Source organism: Haliaeetus albicilla, chromosome 2 (assembly GCF_947461875.1).
Source record: "Haliaeetus albicilla chromosome 2, bHalAlb1.1, whole genome shotgun sequence".
Lineage (NCBI taxonomy): Eukaryota > Metazoa > Chordata > Aves > Accipitriformes > Accipitridae > Haliaeetus > Haliaeetus albicilla.
Window position 1 is genome coordinate 20019215 of NC_091484.1, and position 15537 is coordinate 20034751.

At 34.3% G+C, this 15537-nt stretch overlaps 1 protein-coding gene across 3 annotated transcripts in view; it reads left to right on the forward strand.

The window, feature by feature from the left end:
* BBS9 (Bardet-Biedl syndrome 9) overlaps positions 1–15537 on the forward strand; it is a 334638-nt gene that overhangs the window by 68680 nt on the left and 250421 nt on the right. For all 3 annotated transcript variants that reach the window (XM_069809142.1, XM_069809153.1, XM_069809140.1), the window contains exons 13-17: positions 1824–1926; positions 2872–2976; positions 5104–5118; positions 8778–8918; positions 11142–11237. In XM_069809142.1, the coding sequence (XP_069665243.1) occupies positions 1824–1926; positions 2872–2976; positions 5104–5118; positions 8778–8918; positions 11142–11237 (460 nt within the window). The remainder of the gene's footprint in view (positions 1–1823; positions 1927–2871; positions 2977–5103; positions 5119–8777; positions 8919–11141; positions 11238–15537) is intronic.

The following is a 15537-nucleotide window of genomic DNA, read 5'->3' on the forward strand; positions in this document are numbered from 1 at the left end:
AATCTGATTTTTGGAGAGCAGTTATAATTTCAGTATTGGGAATGCAGGTAACTCCCATTGTTCTCCCTCATCTCCTCATTATTGCTATTGTAAGGCCAATGGCAAACACTGTTTAAAATGAGCATGGATGTGTTCATATATTTCATAAGCTTTTTAATGGGAAGACTTTATAATTCCCCTTTCTGTTTTCTTTTTTTATGCATCTTATACCTTTTAATGAAACAAAAATATTAATTGTAGCAGTTACCATGCATTCAACTTTTTCCAGAATATATTTTCCTGTGATAAGTTCATTTAACTGATCTTCGTATAACTCCATTCTAATTAATAGCAATTGATGGAAAAGTCCTTTTAATTAATGGATTCAACTCTTTAATATTTACGAAGTTATAAGCATTGGTTCTTATAAAGTAAGAAATAATTGTACATTATGGTTGCATGTTATGAGTCCTGTCAGACTAATTTGAACTTAACCACTGAATCTGGACAAGTTGAGAACAATTTTGATAAATTTTAAAATTAAATATTTTATTGAATTGCACAACTGCAACCAATGTATATGAATACCTTGCATGTTTTCTGCAAAGTAGGTAATGTTACTAATGAATATTATTTGGCCATTGTAATGGTGGTCGTGCTCTAAAAAAAATTCCAGAATTTGTAACACTTATTTTTATATTAAAAAGCTGAATTTTTAAATTTAATTTTGCACCAATGACAGGCCTGTCAGAAAAGTTTTAATAAAATTAGATACTTTTGACAAAAGTTGCTGGATAAGAGGATTCTTCACTTCAGGCTCCTATATGCAGCAGAAAGCCAAACATAATTGAGAAATATACTGAAGTAGCATTCCCCAGTAACTTTAAATATCACTGTCTTGATTACAAATTCTGAAGTGTGCAGTCTCATGCCTGCATGTTTTTAGCTCATTTAATTGGCATAACATCTGTAAGGCTATCTATTCCATCTTCATTATTCATCTTATTGAGATTCTGGCTTCAGAAAATGGGGCAAAGTGTACCTGATATAGGTACAGAGGTAGATGTGATTGTTCCTTGCTAGCATTAATAGCAATGGATTATCCGAGGGCCTGTTTGCAGCCCAAATGCAGCCCATATAGGCAGACCATGTTCAGATCTCAGTCACTGCTATGGTTTCATTTTAGATCTCAGTTAAGGACATTCTTTTGATATCCATTGGTTTAGCAGAGAAATAACTGCCTACAGTAGAAGGAACCAGGGCAACTCCATGGTTTATGGTTAGGTCAACTCTCATATCTAGAGTTGTAGTTGTGCTGGGTATCGTGCATATTGAACTTTAGAATTTGTTTGCAGTAAAAAAATAAATAGAACTTGTCTCTGAAGTTACTCAGAAGACTATGTATTGCTCTTTGTAGTTAAAGGAAATAATTTCTTTGGTTAGCTTTGTTTTTATTCTTTGTGTTTTTTTACTTTAGTCACCTAAAAGAGGCAACATTTTATTTATTACATTTGAACAAAGGCACATGATACTTGCAAACTATTAACATTTTAATTAACACTTTAGCATTAGTTTGTCATGAGTTAAAATTACAAAGAACATGAGAAATCCCTTCAGGTTTTTGTAGCATTTCAGGTTATTGTGTTCCATTATTGGCTGTAAGTAAATAACACTTGTAAAAGGAAACTACTGGTTTTGAAGTTGAAATTTGAAGTTCTTAAATGTTGTTGCTGAATTGCTCTTTGCAGGTTTTTCATATCTTTTTGCTGGTTATGTTTGTTTTCTGCTATACAGAGATTGATTTGTTGCTTCCTTTAAATACTTCTGTATGTCACTTGATTTAGATAACAATACAGAGCAGAGTGACTGCGCAGAAACCAAACCTGGCAGTATGTGTACAAGCTCCATTAGCAGTGACCTGTGACCAGTTCGTCTTTGATGATTTAGGTAAATTATTATAGTACCATTACAGCTATTGTATCATATTACTTTTTCTGAGAATGTTTGAAAGGTATAGTCCAGCCTCCATCAAGTGCATTGCTGCAGATGTACTGCAGTTAAAGCAATTACAAATTTGCCTTGCCTGCACTCTGCAGCTTCTAGATTGGTGGAGGAAGACACAGTAGAAAGGAATGGAGTTGCTTCCTTGATTATGGTGTGATGCATGGCAGGTGAGGAGAGGCAGGGTGACAGCTTCATGATGGAGAGAAAAAAAATCAGTTATTCTGTGGTACTTTTGCTGGGGCACTTTGTTTTGCTGGCAGTTCTGTCTATGTAGAAATGGCACTGCTGAGCTAAAAGCAGGAACAGAAAGCTTGTTCACCTGTGGACAGTCTAGCATATGTTCCCAACTTGGCATCAATTGTTTGGTGATTCTAGTGTTTTTCCAGCTCTGTTGATAAGGCTGCAGGTGGAATTGCCTTGAAGACTAAGTGGAGCTAAAGACCAGAGAAGTATGTCATGCTGCCTCAGTTGGGACTGCAGACCAATTCTGCTCTGAAATATGCAGTAATGAAACAGGGCTTAACTGACTGCTGCTGTCATCTGAAAGGAGAATTCTTATGTTTTATCAACATGTGACAGGAGCAAAGGGCTGATGGCTTTGTAAAATATTAAAATCACAGTATAAAACTGCATTTGTTTTGATATTATCTGTGTTCAGTGTGCTGAATTGTTTTACTGGTTATGCTTCAAGATAGTTATAAGTTGGAGAGACTAGTTTGCCTTTTACAAATTACGGATTTAAAAAAACCAAACATGTCCAGTGATTTGATAAAGGTGAACTGATGAAAACAACTATCATAATTTAGTAGGATATTTCCCAAAGTGCTAGAAAATGTTGCTTTCATTTGGATGCTCCTATTACTTGATTTAACTCTGTATTGTTTTTAGAACCAGATTCATCTGAAACCGTGGTCCTGTCTGTCTTTTTGAAGGGGAGTTGTTCTCCATCAGAACTAGAAGGAAGTTGTGTGGTTTCATATAGTACACCAACAGGTAAGCCACTGGAGGTTTCAAATTGATTTGCCTTTTTTGAGTTTTTTTTCTTTACGTATTTCTTATAAATGTTCTTTTGAAATATACTGAAGCAGTAGTAATAAAGAAATAGTGTGTATCAGAGTCTAGCCTTCAGTTTTAGTTAATGTTTTATGTAGCATCATTAAATGATGTAATTGGTCTTATAGAGATAAAAATCATGTGCTTATGGCTTAGGAAGCAGCTGTACAAGCTTTCCTACCCTGTCCTATCGATTTGCTCCTGTTCTTCGCTTTAAGGGACCACCTTTGGGAGTGAGAAGTTAATTACATCTTTATGACTCTTCAGCCTTCTGGGCTGCCAGCAAATGTGACAATAACTACCTCCCCACAGACGAGATTTTAATAAGCATTGGGAGTGATTGTCCCTCACTACCCTTTTAACAGTTGAACATATTCATTCTAAACAAATAAACTAACCCAAAGGAACAGAAACTAAGTAGTTCTGTTTTATAATGCCTTAATGACCCTAGTGATAGAATATGTGAATTTACACTGCTATCCATAACTGAAGACTGATTAGCTTAGTTTTCTACACACAGCCTTGTGAATGTGTCAGGTGCCAGAGAAACTCTATTTAGGCAGGGATTCCACGTTAAGTTAAAAGCAGCGTAAACTGGTTTAAGCTGTCTGTTCTTCACTTCTCACTGCTTGGCTTTGCTCCTGCACCTCCTCCTCCCCTGTTGTGCTTATGCAATCAACAGTTATTTCTCAGATAGATTTGCTGATTTGGTTCACTGTGCAAACACAGAGCTGTGCCAGTGCAAGTGGAAGGGTGACATGGAGTAAGTTGACTGGCATCAAAGAAATGCATGTGGAGTCAGGGCTTCTGTGAAGGGTGGTGGTCTTGAGTACCTTATCCTGTGTAGACATTTTTATTTAAGCATTTACTTCACATCACTTCTCACTTGAAACATTGTGTTTATGATGATAGTCTAGGCTATGTGATGATTGAAATGTTTATTTCTAGACAAAACTGAAACTCATGTTTTTAAAGAACTTGATCTTACCCTCTGTAGACAAGGCTTGCAGATATGTGCAGAGGGTGGGAGAGGAAAGGATGCTCTTCCCTTTTTTCTTGGGAGCCTGCACAAACAGCTTGTACAACTTCAGTCCCTCTGTCTTGTGACTCTGCTTATTCCTTGTGAATGAGATGCTGTACCTTCATAAGTATCCAACTTAATGATGTGGCTTTAGACAGGTTTTGTGGTACGAATGTATAGGTAGTATATATACTTTTGAGTATCTTGGATCCTCTGATTTTGAAAGCTTGCTTTTTGTTTTCCTGGTCTTGCTTCTGTGATTTTGCTTTGCAAGACCAGAGTATCAAACTTAAAGGGTATTTCTCACCAGCAAATGAAAGTATTATTTCTTTCAGGTGATACTAGTTAAACTTAAGCTTATATTTTAGATATTAGGCTGGATTTTGCAAGCCTTTTGGTTAGGGAAGTAAAGAAATCTTGTATCTTAAGTATATTTGTTTATATGCAATTAAAAAAAAATCCCCAGAAGACATGACATCTAACAGAATTAGGAAACTGTGGAAGAAATTTTAAAAACTTACTTTTAATGGTAGAATTTGGAAGACTTCTAAATAAAGCAGCATAATTAAGATCTTGCTAAATTTTGGGGTATTCATTAATTATTAAGCTGGTATAAATCTATTCCATTACATTACATACACATACTGGTGTTACTTCTACAAAGCAATCAAATCCTTAAGTGTAATATACTAGTAAACAAAAGTTAAGTGCCTTTGTGACTTCATTTTATCTGAATAGAGACTTTTTCCCCTTTGTTTGTTTAAGATATCCATATTTGTGGCCAAATCAGTGTTCAGTGTATCTCTGTGGGATTCATACAGCTGAAGGTTTATGAGTCACTTAGTTGGATGGGATTGCACTATTGATGAATGTGGCCTCATGTCTGCTTTTTGGCTAGTATTATGTCTTTATGTATTGTCTACTTAACAAACGTGGCTTAAGTTCTTTAAAACCTGTTACTACATTTCCTTTTTTTCTTATTTGAGTAACATCTTATGTATCCTTTTTTTTTTTTTTCTTTTGTTCCATTGCTGGTTATACGGTAGAGCTCAATCCTGAAGGTGAGTGAATGGAAAAAATGCAAAGTTCAAATGGTTTCATGAATGACAGCATATGCTGAATAAAGCAGATTTGGAACAGAGTTATTTTACCTATTATTTCTGTAAGTTCTTATTATCCTTGGTTTGACCCCATGAAGCTGTGAATATTTGAGACGATTGAACGTAAATGAGGCTTAGACATAAGAAGACAATTACCCATGGGGAAAATAGAAAGTAGTAAGTACATTTTTTGTAGTATGTTGCACTTTCTCATATGTAACATAGGAATTTTGCAAAGTATTTGTGCCTTGTGCATTGAGATTGGAAATGGAAAACACAATTGTATGTTTTTTCTTTACTATATTTTTAGCTATTTTTTTCAAGTTTCAGCAAGAACTTAGGCAGCTAAATTATAGCTTTTTTGGTGCAACTGAAACAGCTATTAAGGATTTGTAGCTAATGCTATGCTGTTTGGACTGACTAGCTCCGAGAATGATGTCGCTTAACATCTCTTCATTCCAATTTCAATTGGAAACATCTTATTCATGGCTAAAAGGCTGCTTTCTAACTGAGAATACCAGCAGGACAAAACATAGCTGTGATTGTGATAGATGTGATACCTGCAAAAGGTACAATTAAAAGACAAAACAGGACTGGAAAGTTAGCTTATGTATAGCTAGACTAAAAAGAGAGAAGGATAGTTTTGCAGTGTAATTGTGTACATGTGTTGAAAAGGTACAGTCCTTGTAGGGGATATTTTACTAACTTTAAAGATATATAAGTACAAATATCTTCATGTTTCGGGGAGGGAAAAAAGTTGCTTGTCATAGATTTATAGATCAACCAAAAGGGTGTTTTCAGTTTTGCAGTTTTCCTAAACAGAAGCTTTACATATAGATGTATGTATATTTGAGTCTTGTTTTTCAATACTTATGCTCTTATGAGCATACTAAATGAAGTAAAAAAGTAGATAACTGCATTAACGGTTCCTTTCCTTTTCTGGTTTCTGGATGTTTTGGGGGACCTTGAGGTGCCATACAGGAAATAGATGCTTGAACCATCTCAATAAAATACTATTTTTGGCAAGAATAGCTATCACCATGTGGCAGTTTTCTGCTATACAAAGTAATTTTAAAAATTATTAAAAATACAGTAAATATATAAATAAACTATTTAAAAATAAATGTATATAATTTGAAAGGGTAACATTCTAAAAATGAAGACTTGAATTTTGTTTTAAGAAATTTTTACTCCAGATGAAATCCTGATGCTGAAGAGAGTATTGTGGAGCACAGTAAACTTTGCAGAATTATCTGGGACAAAATTTATTTGGGTTACTGTGAGGTGCACTGGACTGGTTAAATTCAAGGTCATCAATACCAGAAGAAGCATACATTCTCTGAATATTTAACATCCTAAATTAGAGATCTGAGCTTTAATGTTTTATGTCATGTACATCAATGTTATGTTTCAAATATAATTAAGATGAATGCACGAGTACTTTGGAAGTGAAATTGTAACTACAGTGCATGTAACTGTTTTATTACTTTTATCAGGTAAGTGCATAGTATGCCTTTAAATAGTAGTAACTTATGAGATAATGTTACAAAATTTCTGTTGTGTTTCAGATTAGAATAGAATCAGAATTTTTTTTCACATTTTTTCTTTATTACAGTGCTAAAATTGTATGTTGTGCAATGTATTGTAACTGTAGATGAGGTGAGATTGTATTACTAGACATACCACCAAAGGATTGAGGAAGTTCTGGCTCCCACACTTTGCTACTGCTTTGTGTTTCTTTACTACCATTTAAAATTCTGTAATACTCTGAAAGCATTTCCCAGCAAGAGTTTTTCACTGTACTGATAAATTTTGTTGAAGGTTTTTTGTTTTATTTTCTTATATATAGTTGTTTGGGACTCATCAAGTAGAAATCTCCCGAGGCCTCTCCCAAAGCCAGATATGATTTGATTTAGTTTTGATTTGACCTTTGTCTCAAATATTGAACAATTATGTTTATGATGAGGCAGACTGAGAGCAGACTATCTAGGAAAAGCTGGTTTGAAAGAAGAAGAAAAACATCTTGTTTTAAATATAAAAATATTTCAAAATGCAGTTTTGAAATATTTCAAGATACAGTTGAGTGAATCATTCTGAAAGGTCATGGGTATATTGTCAAGTATTTTTTCAGGAATTTTCCTTGGAACCCAGGGATGTCCTAGTTTTGAGGACCTGTCTTAATCTTTCTGCTTGTTTTACACTGATTTTGCTTTTTTACAAGCTGCTGCAGAGTAGTTACTTGGAGGCATTATAAGCCAGCCAAAAGATGTAATGAATTGAAACCAGAGGGATAAATCTGAGCCTTCTAATAACATTTTTCGCCTGAGATGAGTCTTAGAAATAATTTTTCATTGCAAGAGATCAGCGAAGCAGCAAGCAAAATTGTTAGCAAAAATGGTTGCTTGAATGACTATTAAATGGTTGAGCTCTATTTTTATACTAACCTGCTAATCTTACATGACTGATATCCTCTGTGTAGCTTTCAGTTTCATGATTTTTCCGTCCCCATATAATCTGTGACAGTAACTTACTTTATTCTCTCGAAAAATGTGCTTTGTTAAATTCTGCTGAGGTGAGTGGGGGGTTAATGTTTGAGTTTCGTGGGTTATTGGGGAGAGAATGAGTGATTGTTGCTATGGCATTAATACTATTCTCAATAAGATGAATATTGGTGCCTATAGTGATGTCTGTACCCAAACAAAACAAGGTTTTCCTGTTAGCTGCTTCATCAAAAAATCCTCCTAAAAAAAAACATAACGTGGCTTCCTAAAAGAGCAAGAACTCCGTATTTTATGGCAACTAGCACTTTTACCCTTCACATAGAACATACTGGGCAATTCCTGACATGCCGATGATTTTAAACAATGTGTATATTTGAGCAAATTTTCTACACATTCTAAAGAATATGTTTTCTAAATGTTAGTGTTAAAACTCCCTCTTTTCTTTTGCACCATTCTGATAAAATTGCATATGATATTAGATCCCAATACCAAAGGCAGTAGCCAGTTTGTTCTACAGTTCTATTTTGTTATGATGCAATGAGTTGAAAGATAGAATTTAATATACCTTTGGGTAATAATCTCAATTAGATAAATTTTTTTTCTAAGCCACAAACCTCTGACAGATGATATGAAGGTTGTATAGATGATATTTAAAAGTATAAAAAAAAAGAGTAAATGTCTTCTTAAAAATGATTTAGTTTGTGATATTCCTGATGAAAACATACATGCTTTAATTTTGTGTTTGAAGCATCATGAGTAATCACACAGCTGTTGTCTCTGTTAGAGTAGAATAGTTTGTCTAGAGCATTAAAGAAAATGTTAATCTTTGCTGCATGTTAATTGGTACAAATACAGGTATGCAGTGGATTTGGCTAATAACTCTTGCTTTCCCATTCAGTTGAAAATGTTCACCTGAAAAGGTAATTAGAAGTATTCAAATTTAAAGGTATTTTAGGTACAAAATTTAACAAAAATTGACAATTTTACATAGTTTTTGTTTTAACATATTCCTTAATCACATTAAAAAAATCTTGTTTTACCTCTTTGAGGACACCAGTATGAAGTATCTTGTATTCAGGATACAGATATGAAAGATGAATTTGTGTTCTTTCGTTTTAGGAATACCGAAAGTTGCACAGTGTAACTTCAGGCTGCCTTTGCGGTTAATTTGCTTTCCAGCTCAATCTTCAAAAGCAGCAAACCACAAGCTAACTATTGATACCAATAAGCCTCCCATCAGTTTTCTCACCATATTTCCAGGTAGGTTTTTAAATATGTCTATAGAAGGAAATGTGTTAGGAATTCCAACAGGAATTGTTTGTCTGTGCAAAGTAATGAGGTAATTAACAAAGCTAATGTTAGAATGTTCAAAAAGTATATTTTGAAAGAAACAATGTCATAATATTTCAATAATAATCCATCTGGGCTAGTGTATCTGTCTCTGGTAAAACTGCAGATTTCTTTACACAGTGGTCATGATAGACATCTAATTTTTATGTATCCAGAAAATCATTTTACATAAAATTCTATCAGTGGTGTTGTAATGGGGAAAACATGGGCATTCATTTGAAAAAAGATAAGCAGGGCAAAGCAAAAGTGGTAAATATTGTATGTAAGGGGTACAGTTGCTTTGGAGGAAGACTTGTGGAGTTCTTGATGCATTGATCTGGAGCCTGATCTTATTTAATAATTCCATTAGCCTTCTTGGACCAAAAAGAAGAAATGTACTTAGTGATATTTTCTGATGCGCAGACCTCAGCTACGTTTTATATTCAGGAAAATATTAAAATAGTGTGAAGGAGGAATTAGGTGCCATTTAGGACTGGAAAAAGAAGAATGAAATTGGGTACTATAAAGTGTAATGTTATGAAAATAATTTCAGCTGTAATTATGTGCTCATAATTTGGAAGATAGAGAGGAGGGGGAAATTACCACAGGAATTCTCTGTGGTACAATAAGGTACAATCATAAGCAAACACATAAGAACTGAGGACGCATTAGGCAAAATGTTTCCATGCAAGAAACTAATATCATGTTACTATGAACTGGCACACTGAGTGCTGGTTGCTGATATTAAATAAAAATTAATTCAAACTCAAAAGTGTAGAAAAAGGCTATGAACATTATCTAGGGATTTGAAGAGGAGAATTGAAGTGACTCATTTAGCTTAATAAAACACAGGCAAAAAAAGGGAATACAGTTGCCTTCAGTAAATATTTTGTGGCTGTGTCATGGATCTAGATGATCATATTAGCACAAGAATAAATGAATAAACAGGGCTTATAAAGTGATTGTGAAAAAGTTCAGTCTGGCAGTAACTAAGTTTCTGAACTTCAGGGTTCTGGAACAGTTTTCAGAGAGCCGTATGGGCCAACAACTTTAATATGGTATTTTTAAGGAGGAGCTGCATCTCTTTTTGAAAAGCTTATATAGTACATTTGTCTGAGAGCAGTGGAGCAGACATGATTGGTGTTTTTGGTAGCATGATTTTCTTCACTTTGAGAGTAAATATACCTTTTCTCTCAAAAGGGTGTGCTGTGTAATACTTGAAACAGAGAAGCTTTTTCTCAACTGTCTAGATTTTGGCGTTTTAATCATAGGTAGGCTTCCATTATGGCTAAGCAATAATGCTTTCAGAATAGAGCATGATATTTTATTTTTAACATAGGGATGCATTGTTGAAAATACAACACAAAGCATAGGCCTAATGTATTCCAGAAGAAGGTATTAAAACCTTCTGACTTCTGTTCATCCCATTTTCAGTGATGGGTGGGGGGGAGGTGTGCAGGGAAAGCAGCATGCTGTTTATAATGTGATCTGTGAAGGAACTTTGGATTCTTGGTGTACTCAATAAAAATTGTATCTCTCCTACTCCCCGTTTTGCCTTATTTTTAGGGGAAGGTGGGAGGAGGGGTGACATGGAGTAGTTTTTAAAATATGGTACTCTAAAATTGAGCCTTTTAACCTGGTATGATCCACTACATGGAATGCAAAGAAAGGTGGGCATGCATGGACTTTGCAGAGTACCTAGTTTTAGCAAGCTAGATGTTTGTAGTGCTCTGTGCTGAAAGCTGAAAAAAGAGTGCACTTAAACATTTTCATTGTAATTTCCACATAATTTTTGCATAAATATCTGAATTAAAGGTGACCTTGCCTCCAGTAAAAGGTGATAGTCTTTTGGCTGTACACTAATCACAGTTCTTTTTAGATGGTACAGACTGAACCTCTGAGAAATCTACCTTTTGTTTCCAGGCTGGAGAACAAGAAGTGTGCGGCTCAGCTTCTACCTGTGAATGAAGGGAGGGTATACAAAACTACTGCTGATGTTCTTTACTTCTGAGCCCTAAGAAGGCGGAGCAGTCTCCTTCGGATTGCCTTTCCTACATTGCTTGTGCAAATGTTCAAATGGTCCTGGCTATGGCTTAGGGTTTGTTGAATACCAGTGTCAAATTATAGAAAACTCTATTTAACTTTCTCTTTCAGACTTTGTTGATCCATCTGAGGATGACCAGGCAAATGTTCTAGGATTTCAGTTTTTAACTGGTTCAAAAACCACTCTTCTTGCTTCAAAAACATCACGTAAGTGCTATTAGTATTAATGCAGAAGAGGCCTGCTCATCAGTTAATATACGTACAATATGAGAATGCAGATCATACAAAGAAGGATAATCACTGTATGAGAATTAATGCAGGAGTTTCAAAGTGTTAACTGACTGTTTCTTATCCCCTCTAAAGTATCTAATTATGTTACTAGGGAAGGCACAAAATTTTATAACAAAAAATAATACTCAAAATATAGTACACTACAGTGTCAATTCTCTGAAGAAACTGGATTTTCTTCAAGTTTTTAGCAATGGTTTTATTCATGAAGTAATACTGTAATTATAATAATGGAAAAAACCCTCTTTTCCTCAAAGGTATATAAACACCTCTGTTTGGAAGTAGTCATTACTGGAATTTTTGAAAGGGATTAAAAAGCAGGTTTCTAACTCTCCACTGACTTTCAGTAATCCTTGACTTTAGGCATCAGACCCTACTTTACTTGTTTCTCTACATCTAAGTAAATGCGGGTCTTTAGATGCCTGTTTATCTTTATAAGTATAGGATTATGGATTCAATATCCTTCCTATTATGACTACAGAATGTATGAACTTGCATGTAGATATGCTGTTACCTAGTCCAGTGTCTCTCATATAGGGCAGTTTGTAAATTAAGTAGTTATGTTCCAACCACCTGTGAGTTTGTGCTCTTTAAAAAAGATTGGTTCTTTTCATTTTGGAGAGTTTATGGTCTTGCCCTGTACAACTACTCAACTTGCTAAACTCTTTTTGGCATGTGCATTGGAACCAAATCAGTTCAATTGTGTTTAGCATTTTGCATGCCAGCAGAGCACAAAGTCTTCATTTAATACAGCAGACTAACAAATTGAAAAGCTAGAATACCTATTGTGCATTCCAGAGAATTCAAATGGAACGCTGTGTGAATGCTTTATGAAAACTGTTTTGAGTGAGAAATCAGAATCTAGTTTGTTGATGCGAAATTCTTTTGACACAAAAACAATCTGCCTCACTGTTTTCAAAAATCAGTATTCACGATGGGTTGTATAAGTATTTGTGGCATCAGCTGTGAGCTATGGGATAATATTTAATACCTTTTCAAATGTAATCAAATGTGTTAAAAACAGAAACCATCTGGAGAGTAACTTTCATTGTACCGACAATCACTTTACATTTCTAAGGTTGAAACCCATTTGTATTGGTTTGTGTATGCATTATTTGCATGCTGTTTTATTGTTAGTTGGTTTTTAATATTTGTTTAAATAGTAGATCTTAAACAGCTTTAACTAACTAGACATGCAATGATAGTTTCTAAAAACTAAAGATTTAAAGGATTTATAAATAACTATGGGGGGTTTTTTTGGATTACAATTTAAATCTTTGTTTTGGACTTTGTTTTGCATAGTTGCTAAATCTGATGCTGTGTAAGGGACAAATTTGTGTCTATGTAATGAATGTATTTTAGCTTCTAGTGAGGCTTTACCTTTTAATTCCCCCACCCCAACCCCTCAAGCTTTTCCTCTCAGTTTTTTTTATTCACTAGCTAGGAAAGATGCTTGCAGTCTTACTGTAAACTTTCCCACACTTTACTTGTGAAGTTCACTTTACAAAGGAGATTCAAAATACCTGTTTCTCTTAGTGTGACTACTCATTTGTTGTGTTTGGGAATTAGAAAACAAATTAGTTGTTTAATGCCACCTTCTATGTTAGCAGCCTGTTTCCAGCATCCAGTACATGCATTGCATTGGGTTGGTTTCAAAATTTCTTAGGGGGGTTTTCTTATTTGAAATGTTACCTAAGTAAAACTTATTAAAAAAAAAATTATAAAAGGTCTGACACTCAAGCATAATTCTGAATGTTTTTATGAGCAGACACTATCCATAATACAAAAGCATTGTTTGGTGGAGTGTCACGATACCAAAATGATTGTGCTTGAGTGGACAGATCTTCTATGGAACTAATGAATGCAGATGAAATTATGTATTATTTGGGAGGTCCTTCATCTGCTATGTAATTTAACACTGATTTTATACTTTGTAAAAGTGCGTATGCAACATTATCATTGTGGAAGTGTTCTTCAAAAAGAAAATTGTATGTGTAGATAAATAGTGACTGAAAGTAATGGTGTTTCAGAAAAGTACAAAAGTTCATTGGGACTGATCAATCCTTATTTCTGGTTTTCCATGAAAGAAGTTAATCTTGGACAATGGAAGAAGACATCTTTTTCCATATCCCTTATCAAATGGACCTTAAGTTCTAAATGGGAAGAACTGCATGTAGGAATGAAAGTCTCCAGGTTCAGTTGGGTTTCACTGCTGAAGCTGCAAACATGAATAACATCTGTTTTCACATTTGTTTTTAATTGTATTACCTAATCCATTTTGAACAGAGTAGTAATTGAAGATGTTACTTCAGCCTGTTACCTCAGGCTTCTTCAGATGCTGCGAAGAAGCCCAGCCTGAAGTTCATTTTGACAGTTAATACATATTAAAAAGAAGCTTGCTCCATGTAGATTAAGGTTTTAATTTTTTTTTTTCTGAAATTTTTTAAAACTGTCTTTTAATCAAAGTGTAAAGAAGGCTTGACTGCTAATTGTGGGGGTTTTTTTTCTGCTGATGCGGGCTTCCTAGTTGAGAAGTGAACTGAATCTTCTAGACTTCCTTCAGATAACCTACTGGCAGGGCAACTCTTCTTAATGCAGGTTGTGCTAGCTGGACAGTGTTAAAAGCCTTTGTAACCTATGTAACCTATTGGTGCTCCTCAGTCACCTGCTTTTCTGTATGAGAATTTTCTGAAAACCTATTATAATTTTTTGTAACAGAGCTTATTTTAAGAAAAAGCTAACAAAAGTTGGTTAACTATTATAAAAGCACAGGTTGAGCAGAAGCACAGTTATTTCTTTAGTTTTTTTCATTGTATTTCTGTTTAAAGCATGTGTTTAGTACAACTAAAGATTCTCAGTTTCCTACAGTTTCTAAATCTAATTTGTCTTTTTTGAGAACTGGAAGATCATGTAAAGCAAATTGCTGCAATGCTCTCTACTCAGGCCATGGTAAAATTAGATTGTGTTTGTATTGACCAAAAAACAATGTATGGAAACTGAAAATGCATTTTGGAGGAAATTAGTTTTATCCATTTTAAACCATTAATGTATTAGATATGCCAATTATAAATGGAATGACTGTTGATTTCGCCTGAAAACATCTGAGCTAATTTCCATCAAGGAAAAATCACTTAAGGCAAAGTATGATGATACATCTAACTAAGTCCAGCCATTACACTGTGAGTGTTTAAAAAATGGATATTAAGTTGAATGTTATCTTTAGCAGATGGTGTTCTTTTCTTTAACAGGCATGTTTTTAAATAAAACTTGCTTCTTTCCTGTTACACTGTAAACAGAATTTGTCATTCTCTATTCAGTGGAATACATATCCTGGGAATGATGCCAGTGGTAATGTCAAACAATCTTGAATTACTAATGTTGAGAAAATTTTAAATAAGTACATTCAAGTTCTAAAGAATTTTGGTTGATTTGATTTACTGTGAACCTTGTTAACAAGGGCAAAAAAAGAACTATTTTGTATCAAACCCCAGCAACTCTTTTTCTTCATAGCTCTATTTCTATCTATTCTTTTGGATAAGGTATTGGTAGATGATTACTGAAAAGAAATAAAGAACTGTTGTTTGAAAGTGTTTATCTGGAAAAAAAATAATATTAAAATGCTGCTATGATTTTCCACAATGTTTTCCTCTCTACATTCAGTTAATTCTGATTTCCTGGAAATTGAAGGAGAGGATTATATAAATGTGGACTAAAAACAACAGAAATAAAATCTCATCCCACTAGCTTGATAATTTGAAATTCACTAAAATGTGCTAAGTTAAATTAATTTGCTGGGACAGATGCGGGCTAACAGGATTTGTTTTTTCACTTCAGACTATATTAACACTTTCATTTCTACACTAAGCCATTTTTACAAAGCCATAGTGTGTAGATGGATAAAAATCACCTTCTACTAATATTAGCTGTATTTAGAGTGAAGCATAGCACTATCAAAACCGAGTATTGTTGTCTGTGACTAGTTAGAGTAATACTTTTCCTACTAGAAGATACCCTAGGAAGTTGAGATGTAATAAAATTTATATTGAGTGTATTATCTAAAAACTCAATAACTGTTTCCAAAAGATGTTCAAGATTTTAGGCGGATTGGAGTGGGTTTGTTACCACTGTTATCAGATGCTTAGGATGCTGTGCTTTGGTCATGGTTCAAAGTGAATTGAACCTGATTCTGCCTCCAGCTCTCAGAAAAGCTCACTAAGGT